At 53.5% G+C, this 26,147-nt stretch overlaps 1 protein-coding gene across 3 annotated transcripts in view; it reads left to right on the top strand.

Annotated features, from left to right (window-relative positions):
* RPS6KA2 (ribosomal protein S6 kinase A2) overlaps positions 1–26,147 on the top strand; it is a 334,221-nt gene that overhangs the window by 31,816 nt on the left and 276,258 nt on the right. For 2 of the 3 annotated variants that reach the window (XM_068985383.1, XM_068985384.1), the window contains exon 3: positions 25,381–25,389. In XM_068985383.1, coding sequence (XP_068841484.1) covers positions 25,381–25,389 — 9 coding nt within the window. Of the gene's footprint in view, positions 1–21,202; positions 21,273–21,363; positions 21,415–25,380; positions 25,390–26,147 lie in introns of those variants that run through there. The other variant, XM_068985380.1, reaches the window with a different exon arrangement.

Here is a 26,147-nt window from a genome sequence, read left to right as displayed (position 1 = left end):
GACCCCTGAACTCCTCCCTGTCCACCGTCGAGCAGGGTGAGGGGGCCAGGTGTCAAACACACACGGCGTCAGGGTCTCTCTCATGGAAAGAGATGCAGAGGACGCTGCAGGCCTGGCGGGGCGTCATAGAAACTGGGGACCCCTCTCCCCAACCTGTCTCAGGGAGCCCTCTTAAAGGGCCATTTGAACTGAAGGCAGAGGGGGCTGTGGGCTCGGAGGGCAGGGCTGCAGGTGGGGGGCCCCCTGTGAGACCCTGAGACCTGCTTTCACCCCCCACCTCCGCCTTCCAAGACATGGTGTGATGTCTTGGAAGGTATAACACGTGTGTGTGCTCAGTCGTGTCCGGCTCTGCAGCCCCGTGGACTGTGGCCCACCGGGCTCCTCTGTCCATGGGACTCTCCAGGCAAGAACACTATAGTGCGTTGCCATTTCCTCCTCTGGGAGATCTTCCTGACCCAGGGACTGGGCCCGTGTCTCTTGCGTCTCCTGCATTGGCAGGTGGGTTCTTCACCACCAGCACCACCTGGGAAGCCCTTATAAGACATTCCCTCTGCATAATTCAATGTCTACAGTGAACTGGGGACTATTGTTCAGCTTCATAATTAACATCCTGAAACAGGTACTGAACTATCAGAGATGACTTTGGAATCCCTGGAGAAAGAACGATTGCATTATGTTCCAGGCAATTTTCTTGTTAAGTGAATTTTAATCTTTGAGAGCAATTATATATATGATAATTATATATGTGATAACTTGATTCAGAAGAACAATTAGCCCAGACTTTTCATTGCTTGATGATGTAATGGTAGTTTGCAGGCGGGGCTCAGATTTCCAAATCTGCTATTCTGGATTTATTTTGAAAAGTCAGGGGATGCCTGCCTTTGATCCAAGGATTAAGGAGAATTTCTGAACATGTAAGCTATCTTTCTAAATTAGTAAACATTGATTTTAGAGTAAATATTGATTCAGCGTTCTGTTCTGCTTTTAGAAGGTCAAAAGTTCATGCAAATGTCCCCCATTGTGAGCGTCAGACACTGTGGGTTCTGATCTGGGGCCATTAACAGACGCCCTGGGGCCCCATCGGGGCTGTCTAGGTGCACACAGAAGACGAAGCGCCGGGAAATTCCTACGGCTGTTTCTCTCCATTTACAGCGGAAGTGAGGGGCGCCTCGTACCCGCTCACCACGCCCCAGTACACGTGCTGGAGTGAGTACGGCCGTCCTGGCGACGTGTGGTCCCTGCCCCCTAAGCTGGTGGTCGTTGCCGTGCACACAGTGTGAGGTTTCCTCCCCTGAACAAGCACCCCCACAGCTGGTGGGCACACTGGTTTATTTCACAACCAACTTCAGGTATATTTAGACATTTGTATGGAATCCCAATGGAGAGGATGTCCCTGGGTGACCACTGACAGCACCTGAACCACAGTGCCCGTCTGCACCCCTGCCATGCACGGAGCCGTCTCCATGACCCCAGGCACTGCCCAGCCTCACCAAGCCGCGTACAGGGAATCTTGTTGACTTACCTTGCATGACTCTAATTAATAACAATTTAAGCTTCATCATAACCTTGGTATCCACTTGGGTTTTCTCTTCTGAGAATCACTTGTTCATACCGTTAGCCCATTTCTGAGTTTGAATTTTTGTCTTTTTCTTTGGATTCAGTGAAAGTCGTTCAACCGTGTCTGACTCTTTGCAACCCCATGGACTATACAGTGCCTGCTGCTGCTAAGTTGCTTCAGTCGTGTCCCACTCTGTGCGACCCCACAGATGGCAGCCCACCAGGCTCCCCTGTCCCTGGAATTCTCCAGGCAAGAACACTGGAGTGGGTTGCTATTTCCTTCTCCAATGCATGAAAGTGAAAAGTGAAAGTGAAGTTGCTCAGTTGTGTCCGACCTTCAGTGACCCCATGGACTGCAGCCCACCAGGCTCCTCCATCCATGGGAGTTTCCAGGCAAGGGTACTGGAGTGGGGTGCCACTGCCTTCTCTGGTCTCTAGTCCATGGACTTCTCCAGGCCAGGATACTGGAGTGGGTAGCCTTTACCTTCCCCAGGGGATCTTTCCAATCCAGGGATCGAACCCAGGTCTTCTGCATTGCAGGCGGATTCTTGGCCAGCTGAGCCACATGGGAAGCCCCTGTCCTTATTTACTCCTGATGTTTGTTCCTTGTAAGTTAAAGACCTGTTTCATGTTCTGATATATCCACTGTACAGTAACTCTGTCCTTCAGTGGATCAAAATAATAAAGGTGTTATTTTCAAATCCACTTTCGTTTATGGCCTTCTGGTTTGAGCCTTGGGGGATTTTTTCATTTAAGCCTCTTTCTCCATTCTGGAGTCACAGAAGCTTACTCCTCCTCTGTCGTCTACAAGCTTATAGTTTAATCTCCCACTTGTAGCTCTTTGAGTTTCGGTGACTCTGTCACTACCTGTGGTGATGCTAGGAATCTGACTCCACCTTTCTTTCTGTGTTGATCCAGGTTTCCCAAACCACTGATGATAGGAGAGATTAGAGCTGGCCCTGAGACAGGGTTAGACACGCAACAGATTTACAGGGAGTGGGTGCAGAGACCGCAGAGCCGGTGAAGAGAGAGTGGCTGAGGACTGGATGTGTGCCCAGTGGGAAGCAGCTGGGCCATGGTCCAGCATGCCCCCAGCAGGAGGTGAGAGCCCAGCACGAACGTGGCCGCCACGTTGGGGACAGTGGCCAGCACTGAGGATGGGGGAGGGAACTGGCAGCCGGAAGTGGAGCCAGTGTGGCCGGTGTGGTCAGGGCGGGCCTCGTGAATGAAGGTGGGGAGGACGAGGGCCTGGCAGCAGCTCAGCAAGCAGGAGGGCGCTGGCCATGCAGAGACAGCGCGGAACAGCGGGGTGGCCAGGAGGCGGTGCAGAGCGAGTGTGGGGAGGGCGTGGCGGGGGCATGCAGGGGAGGGTCCTTCCAGACCTGGTTAAGGACGGAGCTCTGAGACTCAGCTGGTGGAAACCTCTGGGATCTCGTGACATGCACCTCGAGCGCCCACTGGTTACCCTGGCTGCTGTGCTGACAATTCTGCGCTTGTCTGCGTGAGAGCCCACGACTGCTTGGACCAGAGCAAAGGTTAGGCAGGGAAGTTGTAAGATGAGGTCCTGCTGTGGACACACGTGGAACGCAGAGCTGAGGACGTTTTCTGAGACACTGGGTGTGGCCGAGGTCCTGCTGTGGACACGCGTGGGACGCAGAGCTGAGGACGTTTTCTGAGACACTGGCTGTGGCCGAGGAGCAGTTTGTGGGTTTCGGGAGGGCAAGGATCCAGGTGCCGAGGCAGCGCAGACCTAGCGGGGCCTGCTGGGCTCAGCACCGTGGAGAGCGCCCGGGGCCCGACTTCAGAGGCGGGGAGAGGCCTTGGCTAAGGGACGCAGCAGAGGAGGATGGGAAAGCAGGGCAGGCTGCGGAAGAAGCCTCCCGGCTCAGTTCCGACGCTCCAGCGGGAAGAGGGGGCGCGGGACCTGAGCACACTTGCCGGGGACCCTGGGTCCCAGCCCTGCCCTGGGGGCCCCGTGGGCCTGCGCACCCTCTGCTCAGTCAGGGCCTGGAGGCCGTGCTTTTTGGTGGCTGTGAAGGACTTCTCACCGTATGTGCAGCTGGGTTGGAGATGTGTGGTTTATTTTTATAATGAGAACTCAGCTTGGGCAACCTTTCCTACCTGTCACGTGGTGCTGCGCTCAGTCATGTCCAGCTCTTTGCAAAGCCATGGGCTGTAGCCCGCCAGGTTCCTCTGTCCGTGGGGTTCTCCAGGCAAGAGTACTGGAGTGGATTGCCGTTTCCTCTTCCGGGGGATCTTCCCGGCCCAGGGATTGGACCCCGGTCTCCTGTGTCTCCTGCACTGGCAGGCGGGTTTTTACCATGAGGCACCTGGGGAAGCCCTACCTGCCATGAGGCCCCCAAATTAGTCAGTGAGCCCATCAGTGTCTCCACAGGAAAGGTCACATCCTGTGCAGGGGACACGGTGCCCGGTCAGTGTGGTCCTCCTGTGGGCGGATCCAGAAGTGCTGGCTTCACGCCAGTTCATATGCATTTTTGCAGAGTTCTCTGGATTTTCATTTCCTCCCTGCGACCCCTCCCACACTTTGGGGGTGGTGAGCCTGGGGCCTCTGGGTTCACTGACCGAGGTGGCCCTGACTGAACAGGGAGTGAGTCGACACCACAGGGCTCCCCCAAACTGCAGCTGGGGCGGCTCTCTCGGGAGAAGAGCCTTTGATGGAGCCAGGGAGAAATGAAATCGCTAGACAGGATTTCTGTACATTTCCCCGAGCAACAGAAGGAAGCCCAGGTTTAGATTCAGAAAGGGACCTAGGCGGTGGTTCGGGCACACACCCCACAGGCCGTGCCTCAGTGACGGTGCCCGGTGAGGAAGGGGGTACACTGGAGGCCAGCCAGCGGCTCTTCGCTGACGTGTGGGACAGCGAAGAGCCGCTGGCTGGCCTCCAGTCAGCCTCCTGTCGGTGTAGATGCTCGGATCACGGACGGTCAGAGGGAACAGCTTCACCATCCGCTCAGAGAACAGGAGTGCGCGGAATGCGTCCATCTTTGACAGAATTTGTAAGACTAACGAGTAATGACAAAGGAGAGGGTAAAACACACAAATAGCGCCTCCTTAGGTGAAGACAAAGTCCTCTCGGTAGAGCCTGCACCTTTCATCGCGCTCTGAGGGGCGTAATTTATCTCAAGATGGGAAACTTCAGTGCCGGCTGCAGCTTATTCCCTGGCCTGCTTTCCTGTCCGTGTGGAATCTTCCTGTTGTCCCTCAGTCGTGCCCGACTCTTTGGAACCCATAGACTGCAGCTCACCAGGCCTCCCTGGCCATCACTAACTCCCGGAGCTTACTCAAACTCAAGTCCATTGAGTCGGTGATGCCATCCAACCATCTCATCCTCTGTCGTCCCCTTCTCCTGCCTTCAACCTTTCCCAGCATCAAGGGCTTCTCAGATAAGTCAGCCCTTCACACCAGATGGCCAAAGTATTGGACTTTCAGCTTCAACATCAGTCCTTCCAAAGAATATTCAAGACTGATTTCCCCTAGGATGGACTGGTTGGATCTCCTTGCTGTCCAAGGGACTCTCAAGAGTCTTCTCCAACACCACAGTTCAAAAGAATAAATTCTTTGGCGCTCAGCTTTCTTCACAGTCCAACTCTCACATCCATACATGATTACTGGAAAAACCATAGCCTTGGCTAGACGGACCTTTGTTGTCAAAGTGATGTCCCCGCTTTTTAATACGCTGTGTAGGTTTTAGTCATATTTAATATTTCTCATTGTAGCGCTTAACTCTTGAAAACCAATTATGGAGATCAGAAGCATGATCAAAACCATCACCAGAATCCTCAGAGACTTCAGCAACCTTAGAGAATTTCAAGAGGAAAATTCTCAGAGGCTCCTGTGTGTACAACGTGGGATCCACAAGCCCAGACTGGAAATGCCAGCAGCGGTTTCAGAGGCAGTTTTCAGCAGCCTTGTGTTTAGTCATCCTCAAACATCTTAGAAACGATTTTCAGCCTTGTTTGCTCATCCCCATGGGAGTTTCAATGTTTGAATTTGAGAAGAGAGCTTAGAAATGCAGCTGGAAAATTCAGGGATGTTTTCTAGATTTAATGCAAAATGAAACATCCCTCGCCGCCCAGCTTCTCGCTCTGCCATAACTGTGCAGCCGAGGGGAGCAGGGACCCCTCCCTGTGGGTCCTAGACCCAGATCCCGGGAAAGTTTGGGTGCAGGATGTGGTTTCAGGGAAGTCCAGGCAATTCAGGAGCATTTGGCTCCCGGTGGGTCTGGCTGGGTCTGTGGTTCAGGGCTCGTTGCCTGACTTGTTGGGATGATCCCTGCCCTGGGATCCACACGACTCAGACCTTGAGGGGTCCCTGCCGTGTGGGGCTCAGGACCCAGAGGCCTTCTTTCTCTTGCTCCCTTAGCACCTCCTTTCTTCTCTGTGAGTGCCGGCGCCCAGCCCCAGTTCTCCTGGGGTTCAGGAGGGCCCAGGACCCTGTGCTGGGGCAGGAACCCGCCCCCAGGAGGCTTTCCCTTCTTAGCGGATTTTCACCTGTGCCCCCTCCCACGTCTCTGACCTCCCACGTGGCCAGGTCCAGGGTGAAGGGCAGGCACACCCCAGCTGGTCGGGCACCTCACAGACCTGAGGGCCCATACCTGTGATGTCACCCAACAAAACCGTGTCCGAAGCAGAAGGCTGTCATTTGGCCCTCGAGTCCGCATCTCAGCACGGTGGGGGCGCATTTGTGAGGTGTGGGGGACCAAGCGCTCACTGCCTTTTGTTACACTCGGGCTGCAAATGCGAACACATCTGGTCTATGGGGTCGCACAGAGTCGGACACGACTGAAGTGACTTAGCAGCAGCAGCAGCAGCAGCCAGGTAACACCGGGTTTAAAAACAGCTTGCCCCCCACCCCCTGTATACTTCACCAGGGGCTTCCCAGGTGGCGCCAGGGCTAAAGAACCCGGCTGCTAATGCAACAGACATCAGAGACCCAGGTTTGATCCCTGGGTCGGGAAGATGCCCTGGAGGAGGGCATGGCAGCCCACTCCAGTACGTACTCTTGCCTGGAGAATCCTGTGGACAGAGGAGCCTGACAGGCTACAGTCTGCGGGGTCACAAAGGGTCGGACACGACTGAGTGATTTAGCATGCCCACACGCACGCTTCATCAGTGGAAGTTTGTTTTTTGATTTTCCTTTTGGAGAATATTCAGTGAAACTGCACAATAATTTCTGGGTCTCCTTTCTGGACATTCTTTTTTTTTTTTTAAGGCGCTAATTAGTTTGTACAAAGCCTCAGGGTCAAAGAGACAGGTTTAGTATGCAGTGTTTAAGGAGTACTGGTTAAAAGGAATGACGTAAAATCAATGGAGGCTTTAAAAATCGTTTCGCTCGCCCTCATTTTGTCATCTTATAAACTCGTTATGTACTGCCTGTCCCTGGGCCACAGAGACGATCACTCTGAAAGGAGTAAACTATTAGTGCATTTTAACCTTATGGTTACCCTTGAGTAAATTATTTTGTTTTTATTAATAAGGTGACTTGTCTGATTTTCTCTATTTCTTAGTAAAGCTTCCAACCACTGGTTGCACTTCGGTGTGACTTAGTCCAGGGAATATTCTGGGTCACTGGTGGGCTGGGTGCACCTGGATACTTCTCCCAATTCTTGTGCCTCAGTTTCTCCATCTGGGGGCTGGGGGTGCCTGCTGTCACCCCTCCCCACCACCAAGGGGTGACCTGAAAACACCCATTTCCTGCCTGGCACCTGGTGTCCCCCAGCGGAGGTGGTGGCTTTGCTGTGGGACTGTCCCATGTTCTGGTGTCAGGATTCTACCTTATTTTGAGCCTTATTTTATTATGTACTCTATTTTCCAGTATTTTTCCATGAATAAGTTAACATAAGAGTCCCTGTAACTAACTAGAAGTCATTCACTTCTCTTTTGTGTTCGCTGAGGTCTAGGGAGGGATTTTAAAAAATATTTTGTAAAATCCTCCTCACCCCACCGACCCTGGCTTTTTGCAACTGCACGCCTTTAAGACTATTTGATTATTCTTCCTAATCCTTTCCCTCTAATCAGTTATAGACTCTTTATATAATTAAGTGATAGGACATAAATTTAAATGTGTTTTCTCAAAATCTTAAACGTTTGCATCCAAATATACCCATCAATTTAAAATTATGTGTGTGAGTATGTGTATGTGAAATATTTTTAATATTTTTAGAGCTTAAAAGTGTCAAATAATTATAAAAATAAAATGGCTTGTCAAGAGTCATACAAACCTTTCTTTTCTCTTTACTTCCCCCTCTGCCAGCCCCTTCTATTTCATTTTTGTTTTCTCTGGATCCTCTATGTTTTTCCTTTGTCTCCACAACTATCAATTATGCTTTCCAAAAGTCGAGCATATCAGATCCTTCTAAACACTTTAAATTTCTTTAAAAGCACATGATTAGCATCCTTTAAAGATACACAGGTAAGTTATTACCGAGCTGACGACAACACCTCTGAGACACCCTAATGGAAATGGCAATGCCCCGGCTTCCAGTGTTTTCCCTGCCTTCTTCTACAGAAACGCTGAGTCCACGAGAGGCTCGAGAACGCTCCCTCTCACTCTCGTTTCCGGTGTATCTAAACTCTTGGCATTTATCCAGATCATTTTGTAGAGTCCAAGTTTTATTCCTTCTGGATTCTTCCTGTTTTGAAAGCTAAAATGAGGCATCGTATGTCAGTTGTTTTACATTGTAAATGTTCTTTGCAACTAAGGGCAAACTGAAGCCTTGCGTTTCCAGTGCCTCTCACGAAATAAAATCGTTTCCCTGGGACAGGTGATGAAGTGAAGGCCAGTGGGATTTGTAATCATCTCCAGTGAAGGAATGTCCGCCACACAGATACATACAAGCTCAATTAGGCTGGTTAGCTCCTTCATACCCTCCCCAACTCCTTCTTTTAAAGACCTCATCCAGACAGGGGACCAGGATGTGGGGAAGGACGGAGTCACAGAACCTGCCTCTCACCCCGGCCTGTGATGTGGGCTCCTGAGGGCAGATGCTGGCACGGACGTGTCGGAATCACAGAAGACCCTCTGCCTGGACTCCTGCACTGCGGGCCTGATGGCCCCGGAGTTCACTGTCATCTGGGACTCAGAGAAGTAACTGACTTATTTTTCTAGACCTCCCGAGGACTGGCCTAATTGAAACAGTGTTTTCCCGGATATAAATAAGTTCATCACACCAGGGACTGACTGCCAGACTGCAAGAAGCAAAACAAGGAGCCGCCCCCACCACCTCTGAAGCAGCTGCTTCCCTGCCCCCCAAAACAGACACAGGGGTCTCCTCAGCAGACCTGAAGGCCAGGGCCCCTAGACAGCTAATGCCTTTTTGCATCAAAGCTTTTTTAATTACAAAGGGGAACTCCTCTAGCATTTAAACATGTTGACATTTCAAAATAAAGCTACTGTAACACTCTGAAATGTTTCCCCTGGAATCTAAATACTGTAGCAATTGGATAACCCACCAGCATTTTGCTGAAAAAATACACGAAAATGCTTTTAGCTGAACAGGCATAAGTTTTTGTGACTCTTTAATCCTTGAATTCGGCTTTCCCTTCCACTTGTCCGTTAGGATGTTATCCTAATGTGATAAACATGGGTATTTGATAAAAAGTCGTCCATTCATCACCTTATTGGAGAAGGGAATGGCAATTCACTCCAGTATTCTTGCCTGGAGAATCCCATGGACAGAGGAGCCTGTAGGGCTACGGTCCATGGGATCGAAAAGAGTCGGACGTGAGTGAGCACATCACCTTATATATTCTTGCAGAAAAAAAAAAATCTGTTCATAAATTGAAAATGATCTTTAAACTGAATTTTCTGTAACCACAAGACTATTACGTTTCCTTTGAATTATTACAATTTTTGCCATACAGTTGATTAAAATAATTGTTAAATATAAGGAGGTGATGGGAAAGTCAGCGTGTGAGTGACAGGGACAGTGCCCCAGGCTCCTGTGTGGGGTTAGTGCCCTTAAAGGAGACCCCGGAGCACGGCCTCGCCCTCTTCCTGCCACGTGAAGGCACAGCAAGAGGACTGCTAGCTGCAAGCCTCCTGAGAGCTCCCGTTTCCGGCGCTGCAGGTGGCTGTCTCCTCCGGGGGCCCGCCCCGAGTGAGACCTTCCAGTCTGAACACTGGAGGCTTCAGCCCAAGACAGGGAGTTTTAATCAACTATTCCTTTGATTCTTGCTTCTGAAAGGCTATTTACCCTACACTGCAATGGCAACCCACTCAAGTACTCTTGCCTGGAAAATCCCGTGGACAGAGGAGCCTGGTAGGCTGCAGTCCATGGGGTCGCTAAGAGTAGACACAACTGAGCGACTTTCACTTTTTACTTTCATGCATTGGAGAAGGAAATGGCAACCCACTCCAGTATTCTTGCCCGGAGAATCCCATGGACCGAGAAACCCGGCAGGCTACAGTCCATAGAGTCACAAAGAGTTGGACATGACTGAGCGACTTAGCGTGCACACACGTGTGAGATCTTAGTTCCCAGACCAGAGATTCAACCCATGTCCTCTGCATTCAAGGTGGATTCGTCTTCTTTTTTTTTTTTCAGAGTTGATTCCCAGGGAAGACCCTCTTTACTCTTTAAATTTGATTTTCCAAAGCAATGAATCAGTGTTTTGCCTCTTCTGGGAAGTTAAATGTCGTGAACATGTTCTTCTTCACATAGACTTAAAACTCTCAGCTTATTTATTTCACTGAGTGCTCTAGCTTGGTCTGCAGTTTAGTGCTGTGTGTGATTAAAAATTAGAGCTTTAGAATGAAAATTAAAGACATGCTGGTGGTGTTGCTGTTTGCTCTTTGCTTTGGTGCATTTGACGAGACCAGGCAGCTGCTGGGAGGTCCCCTGACTGGGCTTCCTTCTCTGGAAGCATCTCTGTGGTGACTGCGTGCTCCTGAGCACCCACTTTTACAGCTGCCCCTGTGGCTGGCACATGAGCGTGGGTCCCCAGCTCAGAAGGTCCAGGTGCCCAGCTCTGGTCGGCACACTGCGCTAGCTGGACCGCTGGAAGAGTCGGTGCTGGGAAAGCTCCTCAGGCGGGCCTGGGCGTAGGTCAGTTGCCGGATGCTTGATCCACCACTCGGCTCCTCGGGCTGTGCCCCCAGACACGCTCAGCAGTGTTACTGCTCCAGCCCCTCCCACGCTGGACGGTTTCCATCCGGTGATGTGCAGCTAAAGTCAAGAAGCGCTAAGAAGCACGTGGAGGACAGGATCAGGCGGGTGGGATGTGGAGTCACTGGGGGGTTGCTGGAGACAGCGACGCTTAGAGAGGGGCTGGAGACCACCCCCACGACCCCCGGCAATGCAAGCCCTCCCGCCCCAGGGGGTGTGGGGGAGTCAGCAAACGCATCCTGCGGCCACTCCCGTGTTCCTATCTCGTCCTGGCCTACTTGCACGCGTGTTAAGATGCTTCAGTCGTGACCCCATGGACTGTGGCCCACCAGGCTCCTCTGTCCATGGGATTCTCCAGGCATGAGTACTGGAGTGGGTTGCCATTCCCTTCTCAGGGCATCTTCCCCACCCAGGGATCGAACCCGGCTCTCTTACGTGTCCTGCATCGGCAGGTGGGTTCTTTACCACTAGCCCCACCTGGGAAGCCCTGGTCCACAGTGACCAGCGACAGAAATGGAGATGCTTTGCCATGGGAAATGAAGTTAGCAGTGACACCAGCTTTCCTCGCTGCCGAGTGCATCAGGGTCATGAAGGTATATATTCTGGTTTCCTCACATCATACGAAGCGCTCATCAGGGATTATTGGGAAAGAAACTTTGCATATTTTTCTGCTCACATTGGTCAAAATTCTTTTGGTCTGAGAGCTAAAAAGCAAGACAACTTTTATGTGCTCAGTTATTATCTGACATTATTATTTTATCAGATTATTGACCTTTTCGAACAAAGGGAAGGAGAGAGAGACTTCTCTTGGCAAAATATCTAACACATTTGAAAAACACATTTGAGTGACTGGAATCTCTTATACACAAGATTGAGGGAGTAAACCCATAAGTGCTTTTTCCCCCCTTTTTCATAAGTGCTTTTAAAAAGCAAAATGATCGGAAGCAAACTGTAATGGTCAGGAACGTAGGCTTTGGATTTCAGTTTCAACCCCAGCTCTCTCAGGCATGCGATTCTGGGGGTCTTCCTGGCCCTCTGCCTTTCTTAGTCTCGTCATAAGGAGCGTGGAGCTTGTGCCCCATGGAGTTGCCGTGGGGACCGAGGGAGGCAGGCATCTAAACTGCTGTTCTTCAGGTGTTTTCAGGAACACTGTGTACAAAAGGTAATTACTTTAGAAACAGTCAAGCCTGTAGTGAGTAGGAGAAAAGAGCCATAGCTCCCAGAAACCAGCAGAGCAATTCCTGTTTCTCCATCGGCAGGCCCCCCGAGTCGGGCTGAGCTGCCCAGGCGCCCTCGAGGGTGGTGCCACACGGAGTGTGGAAGAGAAAGAGCCCCGGTCCCGCCCCCGCTTCCCGGGCAGGGAGAGGCTTTACATCAAGTGGGAACGTTTCAGTATCACAAGGACTGGGAGACTCTTCCGTCTTCAGAAGTGAGAGCCACCGTTATGAACGAAAGGGCCTGAACTGGTCAGGGTTCTCCAATGAGACAGACCAGCAGGGCGTGCTGCGCTAAGTCGCTCAGTCATGCCCGACTTTTTGCGACCCCATGCACTGTCGCCCACCAGGCTCCTCTGTCCATGGATTCTCCAGACAAGGATACTAGAGTGGGTTGCCATGCCCTCCTCCAGGGGATCTTCCTGACCCAGGGATCGAATCCATGTCTCTTAGACAGATGACAGGCTGAGTGAGAAAGGAAAGATGTTTATTCTAAGGACCTGGCTCACACGGTTGGGGGAGCTGGCAGGTCTGAGACGTGCCTCAGCTGTGTAGCCACTTTCCTCTGACCTGCGGATCAGGCCTGGATGGACCCAGCCTGTGCTGGGGGCTGGAGCAGGGTCAAGGCAGCCAGCCCTGCTCCCTGGGACTGGGAACCAGTCCCGCTTTATTCTGGTGGGCTTCTTAAAAGGAGGCAGAGAGGAAGGAACGAGATGGTTAGCGTTCTCTCTGAACTGTAGTCCGCCATACTGCTTCTTCAGACAGAGTTCTGGTCCTCAAAGGTTGAGGGAGGACCTTGACATTCTGCTCGGATTCAGCTGCCATTTGGACAAGATGGCCACAGGCTACATGTGTTACTGCCCGAGCTGTGTCCACAGCTTGGCACAGAGCGTTTCAGAGTCATGAAAAGTGTCCAGCCTGGGTTTGCTGACCACACTGGACTGGTTTGCAAAGCAATGTTGAGGACGCTCGAGTCTCAGTTTAAGATAAGTGCGTATTTTCTGCAGGTGCAGAGAAAGGTATAAGTAGTGTGTTAAAATGTCCATAAAATAATCCCAGTGTCCGGGATTGGCTTACATTTCAAGTCTAATTACTGCGATTGTTTAAACACTCTATGGCTATTTTGATCTGGTTAGCCGGCTGTTCTGGGTGGACCCACAGAGGAATGCTCTGGCTTCCAAGGCTGTTCAGTCAGCTAAGGCGCTGCGACAGACTTTGACTGGGCAGCTGGAAAAGCAGAAACTTCCTCTCAGTTCTGGAGGCTGAAAGCCCGAGATCAAGGTGTCGGCAGAATGGTTTCTTCTGAGACGTGTCTCCCAGCCTTGCAAACGGCTGGCATCTCCCTGTGTCCGGAGGCAGGCGTCCCTAGTCTCCCCTGATAAGCTACTCAGGCAGCCGCGTGACCTTATTTACATAATTGCCTCTGTGAAGACCACGTGTCCCCTGCGGTCACCTTCTAAGGCGCCAGGGGCTAGAGCTTCAGTCTCTGAGGGAGCGCGATTCAGCCCGCAACAGTTCGTGTTTATCAATGATGTTCGCAGGCGTGTTTTTAATCTGTGCGTGGATGGAATCATTGTGTGCTTCCTTCTGGAACTTTTTAATTTTTGAGGTTTATCCCTGTCAGTTATGTGGCCCTAGTTCATTCTTTTTGAGTGTTATGTAGCATGTCACGATATGAACAATATCAGCTTATTTTTCCGTTCCCTTACCAAGAAGCCAAGTTAGATGCCTTTCGTTTTTTTGTTCTGTACAATGGTGCTCAATGTCTCATGAACACATGCTAGGCTTTTCCTCCCTAGTCTAGATACTTAACAGTGAAATTGCTGACCACAAGATATGTGCATTTTCAGACTAACTGGTACTGAGACGCCCTCTCCACGGCGGCTCATTCATTTATTCCCCCTCTGACAGCCCATCAGACCTCCTGTTTCTCAAGATGTGCGCCAGCTGCCACTGGACACAGTTTCCTACTATCCTGCTGTTTGTTCAGGCCAGTTCAGTCGCTCAGTCATGTCCGACTGTCTGCGACCCCATGAACCGCAGCACGCCAGGCCTCCCTGTCCATCACCAACTCCCGGAGTTCACTCAGACTCACGTCCATTGACTCGGTGATGCCATCCAACCATCTCATCCTCCGTCATCCCTTTCTCCTCCTGCCCTCAATCTTTCCCAGCGTCTGGGTCTTTTCCAATGAGTCAGCTCTTCACATCAGGTGGCCAAAGTACTGGAGTTTCAGTTTAACATCAGTCCTTCCAATGAACACCCGGGACTGAGCTCCTTTAGGATGGACTGGTTGGATCTCCTTGCAGTCCAAGGGACTCTCAAGAGTCTTCTCCAACACCATAGTTCAAAAGCATCAATTCCTTGGCGCTCAGCTTTCTTTATAGTCCAACTCTCACATCCATACATGACTACTGTTTGCAGGAGCAAAGAAATTCTAGCCCTAGATATATACACAGGGACTCAAACACACACATGTAGATGCATGTTCATACATGTACTCACATGTTCACAGCAGCACTGATCACAATTACCAATAGCTGGCAACAGCTGGAGCGTCTGCCCAGAGGAATGGATGAGCAGACTGCGAGTGTACAAACAAGGCAATCAGGTCCTGGATACAGGCAAAACCAGACACAAAAATCCACACATCGTCTTGTCAACCTGGTAGCCAAGAGCAGTTCTGTGTGAGCAAAAGTGAGTTTGTCTGGGGAGAGCAGAGGAACTGCAGCTTGAGACAAGCGGGCTGGAGGAGCCGGGGCCCTTCTCGCCTCCTTCCTTCCTTCTCACAGCTCCTTTATTCACTGGGCCACCTTTCTATCTCCCCCTCCTCTCCGGGCGTGCACGGCGGGACAGTCCTCAGGAGCCTTTATCTGCAGCCTCGCTAGGGGCAGATGTGCGGCGGAAGGGGCGGGGCGGGGCGGGGAGGTGCGTGTGTTAGGTCTCAGGGGGAAGCTGGGGAGGGCCGTTTTGAACCAGTTTATTGGAGAAGAGCTGGAGTTTCTCACTGGCTGCGCGCCCTGTCACCGTCCTTCTTTTCTCAAAGCCAGAGGTGGCATCCCCAGGTGCAAAGTGTCCTCCGTCATCACGATGCCCAAGTCAGCCTCATCCCCCGGCTTCCCGCTGGGGACGCAAGGCTGGCGCGAGGGAGAGCGCCCCCTGCAGGGCCCCACGTGAAGTGAGCCTTCCTGCATGTATTTCTGCAGCCTGGCTCCCCTGATGAGACGCTTCCAGAGGGGACATCCACCGAGACAGAGTGTAGACTGCATTGCCGGGGCCTGGGCCGGGCTGGGGCTCGGGGAGGGTGGGGAGCGGCTGCCTAACGCATACGGGGTTTTCTGCCCAAGTGATGAACTTATTTTGGAATAGATAGTGATGTTTACACAACCCGGTGCATGCTAAATTGCTCAGTCGTGTCCGACTCTTCGCCACCCCGTGGACTGTAGCCCGCCAGGCTCCTCTGTCCACGGGATTCTCCAGGCAAGAACACTGGAGTGGGTTGCCATACCCTCCTCCAGGGGGTCTTCCCGACCCAGGGACTGCCGGCGGATTCTTTACCGCTGGGCCGCCACGAATGCACTAAACACCATCGAATTAGACGTTCTAAATGCTCAGATCCCCGTTAGGTGCATGCTCCCCAGTGGTGGTCCACCCCTGGCGCCCCGTTTAGCCCCTGGGGGTTCTCGCCTTCTTCCTTCCTCCTCACAGTTCATTTATTCACTGGACCACCTTTCTATCTCCCCCTCCCCTTCGAGTGTGCACGGTGGGACAGTCCTCAGGCGCCTCTATCTGCAGCCTCACTGAGGGGGAGACGTGCTCTGAGCTGCTCTCCTCCCAGTTATCACGGCCTGGCCCGGCCCCTGGGGCGGAGGAGAAGGAGCGGTGACCCGCTAGGAGGGGCACCCGTGCCGAACAGGCGTGGCCTCCCCTGGGACCGGCCACACACGCCTTGGCTCGTTTTATCTGGAAAGGACACAGGGTGCAGCCCTGAAACCAGCAACCGGCTGAAGAGGGCGGGCTTCTCGGGGGCTGAGGCTGTGACACGCCTATGGACCCACTGTGCTGTGCTCAGTCGCTCAGTCCTGTCCAGCTCTGTATGACCCCCTGGACTGTAGCCCGCCAGGCTCCTCTGTCCATGGGATTCTCCAGGCAAGGATACTGGAGTGGGTTGCCATGCCCTCCTGCAGGGGATCTCCCCAACCCAGGGATCGAACCTGGGTCTCCTGTGTTTCAGGCGAATTCTTTACTGTGTGAGCTACACCAGGGAAGCATTAACCCACTGGAGTCTATGAAAAGCCCGACAGCCCATGGACCTCTGGAGCTTTGGGTCCCCAGGGGAGGGGGAGAGGAGGGTCTGGAAAGCGGAGGCTGTGGAAAACAAGCCCGCCTTCCTCCAGTCGGTCTCCGCGTGCAGGCAGCGCCTTATTCCCAGGGGCGCATCAGTGAAGCCTCAGGAGCGGACTGTCCAGCCGCTCGTGTGGGGGGGGGGGGGCGGGGGGGGGGCCTCTCCCAGGCTGCGTCCTCTGCTGCCCCCTGGTGGATGATTCAGGTTGGGCGGGGAAGCCGCCGCGGCGCGGGAGGGCAGACTGACCTGCAGCCGCCCCGCGGCAGGGCAGTGGGAGGCGGGGGCGGCGGTGGGCGTCCACGCCGCCACCATCCGAAGACCTTCATGACTCCGTACGGCAGAGGGTCTGCTGGATAAGCCCAACAGCGTCAGGGCGCTGCTTTGGCAATCGCTAAATGTTTCCAAATGACAGACCCTTAAATTGATCCATGCGCTCTTTATAAGGAGTAGGCTTCCGGCCGCGTCCAGTGTGGCCTTCGGGTCAGGCCGGACAGCCTTGCGTGCCAGTGTCTCTGCTGCCCTCTGCTGTCTCTGCTTTGCTCTCCCTCCCTCATGAGCTGGCAGGTGGAATAAAGGACCTTTCAGTTCAGTTCACTTCAGCTCAGTCGCTCAGTTGTGTCCGACTCTTTCGACCCCATGGACCGCAGCACGCCAGGCCTCCCTGTCCATCACCAACTCCCGGAGTCTGCTCAAACTCACGTCCACTGAGTTGGTGATGCCACCCACCCATCTCATCCTCTGCCGTCCCCTTCTCCTCCTGCCCCCAATCCCTCTCAGCATCAGGGTCTTTTCCAATGAGTCAGCTCTTCGCATCAGGTGGCCAAAGTCTTGGAATTTCAGCTTCAGCATCAGTCCTTCCAATGAATATTCAGGATTGATTTCCTTTAGGATGGACTGGTTGGATCTCCTTGCAGTCCAAGGGACTCTCAAGAGTCTTCTCCAACACCACAGTTCAAAAGCATCAATTCTTCGGCGCTCAGCCTTCTTCACAGTCCAACTCTCACATCCATACATGACCACTGGAAAAACCATAGCCTTGACTAGATGGACCTTTCTTGGCAAAGTAATGTCTCTGCTTTTGAATATACTATCTAGGTTGGTCATAACTTTCCTTCCAAGGAGTAAGCGTCTTTTAATTTCATGGCTGCAATCACCATCTGCAGTGATTTTGGAGCCCCCCAGAATTAAGTCTGACACTGTTTCCACTGTTTCCCCATCCATTTCCCATGAAGTGATGGGACCAGATGCCAGGAGTATGTGTCTTTTAATTTCATGGCTGCAGCCACCATCTGCACTGATTTTGGAACCCCAAAATAAAGTCAGCTACTGTTTCCACTGTTTCCCCATCTATTTGCCATGAAGTGATGGGACTGGATGCCATCATCTTAGTTTTCTGAATGTTGAGCTTTAAGCCGACGTTTTAGATCTAGTCAAGCCCCTGGAGGTCAACTCCTGGGGATCACAGACGTACTGGCCAGTGCTCTCAGAGCAGGGTGGGCTGTCTTGGGGCTCCTCTTTACTGCTCCACCTGGGGGACCCCTTCCTTTCCCTGCATCACCCTCAAGCTCAACTCTGCTTGAGGCCCCTGCAAGCCAGACGTCTAACACGTACAGCTCGTTTCTCTGGGCTCCCTGACACCACCTCACCTCATCTTTGCAAACGCGGAAACCCAGGCACAGTGGTTGAGTGCCTTGCCCAGCGCCTGGTGTCTGGAAGCGTGCTCTGGCCTGCTGTCCCACAGCCTGGGCACCAGCCCCTGGCGGCTGCCTCTCCTGGAAGGCCAGCAGTGCCAGCAGGGGAGGGGCTGGGCGGGAGCGGGAGCCCCAGCTTTCTACGAGACCGGCAGCCATCACTTCTGTGCACATTTGTGAATTCAGGACACCAGCGACCCTCCAGGCAAAACCTGGCTTTCCAAGAATCAACCCCATGAGCTAATTTCATTTGGGAATTAAGAGCATATTCAGTCAACTGCTTGCTTGTCAAAATTGGGCATCCAAGGACTACGCACAAAGTTTTCCAGGAAACAGGGACTCTGGGGATGAGCCTGACCTTCTTACATTGTAAAATCGGACTGTCCGCTTTATATGCTTAAACCCGGATATTGAGAAGACTTTGAAGCATCGAAGGAAGCTTCCTACCTAGACCGGAAACCCCAGCACTGGGCACAGACCACATGGCCCTCGGGTGTGCCCCATGGCACACGACCGCTTTCTGGGGCTCTATGCAGACATTCAAGCCATGATTCTCCCGAAATGGTCATTGATCCTTGGCTTAGAAAACGCTGGTATTTTATTTCAAATCCACAAAGCACAAAATATTTGCTTGCCCCAGTTTGTTTGACCAGTTTGCTCTTTAGGAGATACACCTGGAGTTCAGTCTGCCTGGACAAGGGGTCTTACAGCGTCTCCCCTCTGGCTTGCTCTGCCTTGTGGGCTAGCGTGACGGCCTTGAGGTCACCAGAGGCACTGTGATGAGAGCGAGGCGGCGACGTGACGGGCTGGGAGGCGGGAGGAGCGGAGAGGGGCCGACTTAGAGGCAGGGCTTCCTGCCGGGCCAGATGGAGCGGCCTGTCCGCCCCCTGCCCTCTGGCTCCGCCGCACCTGCCCCTAGCTCTCCCGCTCAGGTGGAGGTGGGATGGGGGGGCGCCCTGCGCTGTCCAGAATCCCAGGGACGGGGCCGGAGTAGGAGCACCCCGGGCTTCCCTCTGCAGTTGGAAAAGCCCCTGCCCCATGTGCCCGCACTTGGGTCTGGCTGCCCGTGGAGCGGGGGGACCGACTGCGGGGCAGCCGGAGGGAGAGAAGGGGGCGACGGGGGCCGGTGTGTCTGCAGAATGACGAGAGTCGCCGTTTCATCTTCAGCCATCGCTGGTTTCCCTCTCCATTCTCTGAATCTTATCTGCAAACTGGGGACCCAGAAAATGAGGCGGAAAGAGGGCCAACGACTCTAAAGGAAGGCTATGGAAAATTTAGCAAGGCTTTTTCAGGGAGAGTCGCAGACACTGCGCGCTCTGTCCGTGCGCACAGTCCCCGGGTTTCCAGATGGCCGGGCCAGGAGACTCTGCAGGGCGACCCCTGCACGAGAAGGCGTTCCTTTGGGGGTTGGCTGTGAGTTGAGAAAGGCAGCAGGTGGACGCGTGGAGTTGTGGGGCTTTGGGGGCCCCCATTTCTCGCTGTTAGGCATTTATTTGTGAATGCACCACTTCCATGTCCTTAGGGCTCCTTTTCAAGTTACAGAAACCAGCTCAGACTGGCTGAAGCTCAGTCTGGCTGCTCAGACTGGCAGTTTATCTCCTCCTGTCATTGAAAAGAAATGACTTCTGGCAGCTTTGAACCTAACGGTCCTGAAACTGTCAGCAGGACGCTGACTCTGTCTCCCTCTTTGATCCGAGGCCCATTTCTAGGCCAACAAACTCCGCATCTGCGGTGTGACCCTGTGGCTCCTGCCTGGACAGGCTTTCCCTGGCCTGGGTTCCGTGCCGGGCACGGCACCTGGCGAATGACGGGGCCTGAGTCACGCCCCTGCCCGTGGTGGGGGATTGCAGCGGTGGGGTCACTTTCACCAGACTGCGTGGAATCTGCTTCCCACAGGAGGAAAGGGGACATTTGCCGAGGAGGGAGAAACTGGGGGGAGAGAGACCACAGACGTTTGCCCCTAATGTCCTGTGCGGCGAAGGCCGGTGTAGGAGCTGCAGAAACGAGCAGTCAGTCACGTAGAAGGAAGTGTATTCCTGCCGTTCAACATTCACCGTCCAGCTGGGGGTCTGAGAGCAAGGACACACGGCCGTGGAGCGGGGCTTGCAGTCTTGGCCGCACCTGGAGGCGATGCGGGCGCTGATGGGCTGGGGCTCCACGTCCAGATGCTCTGTGTCACTGGACCTGGGAGTCTGTAAACTCCATCCACCACGGAGAGGCAGGGACGCAAGGGAACGGGAGCCCTGGCCGGCAGCTGCCCCGTCACCAGTGTGAAGACACGCGAACCATGGCGAGGCAGGGACGCAAGGGAACGGGAGCCCTGGCCGGCAGCTGCCCCGTCACCAGTGTGAAGACACGCGAACCATGGCGAGGCAGGGACGCAAGGGAACGGGAGCCCTGGCCGGCACCTGCCCCGTCACCAGTGTGAAGACACGCGAACCACGGAGAGGCAGGGACGCAAGGGAACGGGAGCCCTGGCCGGCAGCTGCCCCGTCACCGTGAAGACACGCTGGTGAAGCAGGTGAACTCGCGGTGTTGGTAACCACGGGCTTCTCTCGAGCTGGGGTCCCCACAGGGCCCCTTCCTGTAGCCCGTTAGGCAGGAGGGGGCCAAAGTCATGGTCCGGGGGGACCCAGCCCCTCTGTCTTCTGATCCTTGAGCCACAGTTACTAGTCAAGGGTGAAAGAGATATGTTTGCCCACTTTCTCCAGCTCATGTTTTAGTGGATTTGAGCCTCGGAGCAGAGAACAGAGGAGAAATGAAGACTATAGCAGGAAATGACAAGCGTGCCCCCAGGATGCTGTGTGCAGAAGCAGGCAAAGCCGTGGTTTCTGTTCTCAGGACCTCAAGTCACGGCGCTAAGTAAAGTCTTCAGGTTATGGGAGTTTTGAGTCTAGACAAGGGGAGGCAGGGAGCTGTGTGCGTCTCCAGGCCGAACCCCTATGGCTGAAAGTGATTGGAATTTTAATCAGGTGTCCGTTAGCCTATTTACAGGTTAGAAGTCTTGCCTGCTGCTGCTGAATGAGCACCTTCCGTAGGACAGAGGGCCTCAAGGTCACCCTAAGATGCTGGCCGGCCCCCAGTGATAACCACAGCTCCTTAGCTGAAGGCTGTGCGTCTGGAGATTAATGAGTGACTTTTTTTTTTTTTCGGTTACATCTTGAGGTTGGGGATGGGACATCACTTCCTTTGGCTGAATGTAAAAGTTGCTCAAAAGTTTGCAAGTTCCCTTCTTTCGGTGTTTGTACTGACGGGCTTTCTGAGAGCTAGTGAAACTCCTCAAGTTATTGACAGCCATGTGGAGATTCATGTTCAGAAACAAAAAGCTGCCAGCCTTGGTGAGTGTCCGTGTAGCCATCCTCCCCGAGCAGCAACCGTCCAGGAAGTCCTGTGACTTAAAGGACTTTTCTTCACCCTCTGCCCCCACAGGACAAGGTTGACCCGCCCTCCCTCGAGACGAAGACAGCTGCGTTGGCGGAGGTAAGTGACACCACCGTGGCTTGCTTTTCTCCACGCGAATATCGGTTACATTTTTTCAAAAACATTCAATGTGAAGTCTTTTTCACTTCGGGGGTTATTTTATGCTGCCCAAAGGCCAGCAGAGCCAGCTGTGGTGTGCTTTTGGAAGAGTGGAAACCCCCCCTCCCCCAGTACGATTTGAATTCTCCGATGCTCTGGGTGAGACCCAGAACTGCCTGGAGTTGTGTAATAACGTCTTTGTACGGCAGGGGTCTGTCTTGCGCGTCACCCTGGGAATGTCACCCAGCAATCCAGGAAGACTGAGTTTTATTCTGAATCCGAGGCCACTGGGGAGGTGGGAGGTGATGCATGTGACCTCATGCACAGCACTTCTTTGAAATCTCTTTTCTCTGCCTTCACAATGAGCAAATGAGACATCAGAGCTGGGCAGGGCTGCGACGCCGGGCAGCCAGTGCTGTCCACGCCAGGGGTCAGGGGGCTGGCGGCCGGCCAGCTTGTGTGGGGTTCAGGGTCCGCTGGAAGCTTTTCCAGGAATCTGGCCTAAATGAATCATTTTAGGTGGAGGTAGATTTCTTGTAGGATTTTGAGCAGCTGTCTGGTTGAAATACTGACATTAGAGATAAGGGATGTTATAAGATGGACTTACAGCTGTTTTGTGTCTCCCAGCAATAATAACTCGACCTGCGCCCACGGAACGGGGGCAGCTTTTCTTGTCCGGCCTATAGATTCTCCACGGGCTTGGCAGGTACGATGGCCCGATCCCTGTGGGTTCCAAACAGGTCACAGAAGCCTGGGTGCGGGTCAGGCTTATTTAATTTACGTGAATGCATCAAACCACGTTCTGTTCATACTAGACAGAACTGCTCCTGGTTGTCGGCATGTTGGACTCTCATAAGAGTCTTGCTTCCCTGGCCCTATCAAGGTGGTGGGCCACCAGAACCCATGCAGTTTGGGAGCTGCTCTGAGAAGTGACGGCTTCTCGGTGACTCACTGTAGGACTGGGGCCTGCACAGCCCCTGTGTTCCAGGACCTGTAATTTTGGAGCAGACGAAGCTGGGCCATGAGTGGCCAATCCTGCATTTGTTTGCTGACATAAACAACACTTATTACTGAATGCCAGCATTTTACTTTTCACATACTTAGGGTTTTCCTCTCTGAGTCTCACTGTATTTTTATTAGCAGCCCAATCTGAAGAATCTGGTTGGGAAAAAAGTCCTCAATACCATCATCCTGTGTGAATTAGATTTCCTTACTAGACATAAAAATTGTGTAATGAAAAGTGAATGATCGACAATCTCTGGTTATATAAACTCTCAGGATGGTTCTAATTATTTCAGCCTAGTGACTAGACAGATGTCCATACCGTTTCACACTGAACCCTAATGTCAGTAAACTCGGAAAATGAGATGTGTTGTAGTGGCAGGAAGTTGGCCTTTCATACTTTCTTCATAAGCTTTTCTCAGTCTATTTTATAACCTGTTGAAGAAAAGAATTCCCTGGTGGCTCAGATGGTAAAGAATCTGCCTGCCACGTGGAAGACCCAGCTTTGGTCCCTGGGTCAGGAAGATCCCCTGGAGAAGGAAACAGCCACCCACTCCAGTGTTCTTGCCTAGGGAATCCCATGGACAGAGGAGCCTGGCGGGCTACAGTCAGTGTGGTCTCAGAGAGTCAGACTACAACTGAGCAACTTTCACTTTTCACTTTCAGCTGATGAGTCTTAGCAAAACTTTTATTCGGCTTTATAGGGAAGCCCAGGGATGCACGGGGAAGCACGTGTCTGCTGGAAAATCGAGCTCACTGGTTACACTTCATCACAATCCACGTTTAGACCAGCCACACTGAACAGCAGTGATTCTTCTCACTCGTAGAAATGAACGAAGGCAAAGAAAAGGAGCCTGGTGGGTGACAGACGGAGTCCTGGGGTTCAGGGTCCAGAAAGACGGAGGTGCGGGGCCCTTTGTGAACCGTTCCCTCAGCAGTCAGAGGCCAGGCCCATGAGGTGTGACCTGCAAGAGCCGCAGACAGGACCCGAACGCTCTTCAAGGAGGCTGTTTCTATCAGGCCTGGATCACATCCAAAGTCGAGGCTCCTGGGAGCCCAGGAGCGGCTTTCTGGGCAGCCAGTGCCCCTCTGGGGCTCTTGGCTCCTGAGTGGGTGAAAACGGTTGGCTGTGTTTTCAGATTCACCCTGGGTATGATGAGCAGGAGTTCCTTCTCACATTGAGGACTGCTGTTTAGTTGCTAAGTCATATTCAGTTGCAACCCCCGGACTGTAGCCCGCCAGCCTCCTCTGTCCATGAAATTCTCCAGGCTAGAATAATGGAGAGGGTTGCCATTCCCTTCTCCAGGGGATCTTCCCGACCCAGGGACCATACCCACGTCTCCTGCATTGGCAAGTGGGCTCTTTACCACTGTGCCACCTGGGAAGCCCCACTGAGGACAGAACCCACACATCAGAGCCCACACCGCACGCCCCGGGCACACCCCGAGGGCGTGGGGAAAGTGCGCGGGCAGCCGTGAGTGTCGAGTCTGCCCCCCCCTTCTCTCCCCCTCTCTCCACGCCTACTTTCGGTAAGACCTTCCGAAACTTCGCATTAGATTGGTACCCCAACTGGGAGCATTACGGGGTCTCCTGTTTAAAGCCCTAACGCAGATTCAGCTGTGGACCGTGAGCAGGCGCCGCTCATGCCTTTGACAGGAAGCATGATATTATACCAGGCAGGTCAGGGAAAGCCGATGGGCACAGAGCCGCTCGTCCTTAACGTGCTTCACCGGATAAACCTACTCGCGGCCTCCAGCATGACAGTGATTGAATTTCCTCCTTTTCTATTACGGTTTCACTCTTCATTTGATTGCACAGGAAGCTCTTCATTGATTTCATTTTGGCTGAGCTGGGTCTTCCTGGCTGTTTGTTTCTCTAGTTACAACGAGGGGGGCTGCTCTCCAGCTGCGGGGCACGGGCTTCTCACTGCGCTGGGCTCTGGTCGGGGAGCAGGGCCCGAGGTGTGCAGGGCTCCCGGGTTCCAGGTGTGCGGGGCTCCCAGGTTCTAGGTGTGCGGGACTCACTGGTTCCAGGTGTGCGGGACTCACTGGTTCCAGGTGTGTGGGGCTCTCAGCTTCTAGGTGTGTGGGACTCCTGGGTTCTGTCTAGGTGTGCGGGACTCCCGGGTTCCAGGTGTGCGGGACTCACTGGTTCCAGGTGTGTGGGACTCTCGGGTTCTAGGTGTGCAGGGCTGTAGGGTTCCAGGTGTGCACGGCTCTCAGCTTCTAGGTGTGTGGGACTCCTGGGTTCTGTCTAGGTGTGCGGGGCTCCAGGGTTCTAGGTGTGCGGGACTCACTGATTCCAAGTGTGTGGGACTCTCAGGTTCTAAATGTGTGGGACTCCCGGGTTCTGTCTAGGTGTGCGGGACTCCCGGGTTCTAGGCGTGCGGGACTCTCTGGTTCCAGGTGTGTGGGACTCCCGGGTTCCAGCTGTGCAGGACTCCCAGGCTCCAGGTGTGCGGGACTCCCGGGTTCCAGGTGTGCAGGGCTCTAGGGTTCTAGGTGTGCAGGGCTCTAGGGTTCCAGGTGTGCAGGGCTCTAGGGTTCCAGGTGTGCGAGGCTCTCAGCTTCTAGGTGTGTGGGACTCCTGGGTTCTGTCTAGGTGTGCGGGACTCCCGGGTTCCAGGTGTGCGGCTAGGTGTGCGGGACTCCTGGGTTCCAGGTGTGTGGGACTCTCGGGTTCTAGGTGTGCAGGGCTCTAGGGTTCCAGGTGTGCACGGCTCTCAGCTTCTAGGTGTGTGGGACTCCCGGGCTCCAGGCATGCGGGACTCACTGGTTGTGGCTCCGGGCTCTAGAGCACAGACTTAGTAGCTGTGGGGCTCGGGCTTCATTGTCCGGAGACACGTGGAATCTTCCTGGCCCAGGAACTGAACCCGTGTCTCCTGCATTGACAAGAGGATTATAAGAAGCAATTTAAAAAGAGAAGGCAGAGGAGGTTAAAATTCCGGAGGGGGGAGGCTTCTTTCCGCCAGCACTCACCCTTCACAGGACAGAAGGGCAGCTTGTTTAGAGCGGCTTCTGCCCCTGCAACGGCTGTCTGGGGTCCTTCCCTCTTCTTTCTGTTTTTTTTCCCCCATTGCTCTGGAATGAACCAAATGCCCTTTTCAGACAGTGGCGCTGTTCAGTGAGCCTCTGATTGAGGGGAACTTTACAAATCAAGAGAAGCGACGGCTCCGACGGGTGCCCTGCTGTTGCAGCTGAGGAGCGAGGCCTCTCCAGGGGCACCGGGCAGGACGTGAGGCCAGGCGAGTCTTGGGGGAAGACGAGGCTGACGGCGGAGGGCGAGGCGGGGGGCAAACGGCACCTCGCGCGCACCTCCGCCAGCGGCCGGACTGCACGGGGCGTGGGTGTCGTATCTATTTTGTGTTGATTCTTAGTAATCTGAGAAACAATCCATTCTTTTGTCAGATACCTCCACATTAAATGAATTAAATAAGGGGATGACACACTCAATCCTCTGAAAAGGAACTTTTCAAAGCGCTCCTGGTGTGCGCGGGACTCAGCGGCCGTTCGGTGAACACTGGTCGGCATTAGCCCGGCCGCTCTCTTTTCCGGAGTTCCTGGCGAGCGGGGCCGCCCGAGAGACCGCAGTGGGGCAGGCGGCCCCCAGCGGAGTCCCGAAACCTGCTCTGGACTGGAGCTTGAAGGAGGAGCCCGAGCTGGCTTCTCTTCTCCATCTTGCCTTGGGTGACC

This window comes from Capricornis sumatraensis, chromosome 13 (assembly GCF_032405125.1).
Source record: "Capricornis sumatraensis isolate serow.1 chromosome 13, serow.2, whole genome shotgun sequence".
NCBI lineage: Eukaryota > Metazoa > Chordata > Mammalia > Artiodactyla > Bovidae > Capricornis > Capricornis sumatraensis.
The sequence above is the reverse complement of the archived record's forward strand: the minus strand, read 5'-3'. Positions and strand labels throughout refer to the sequence as shown.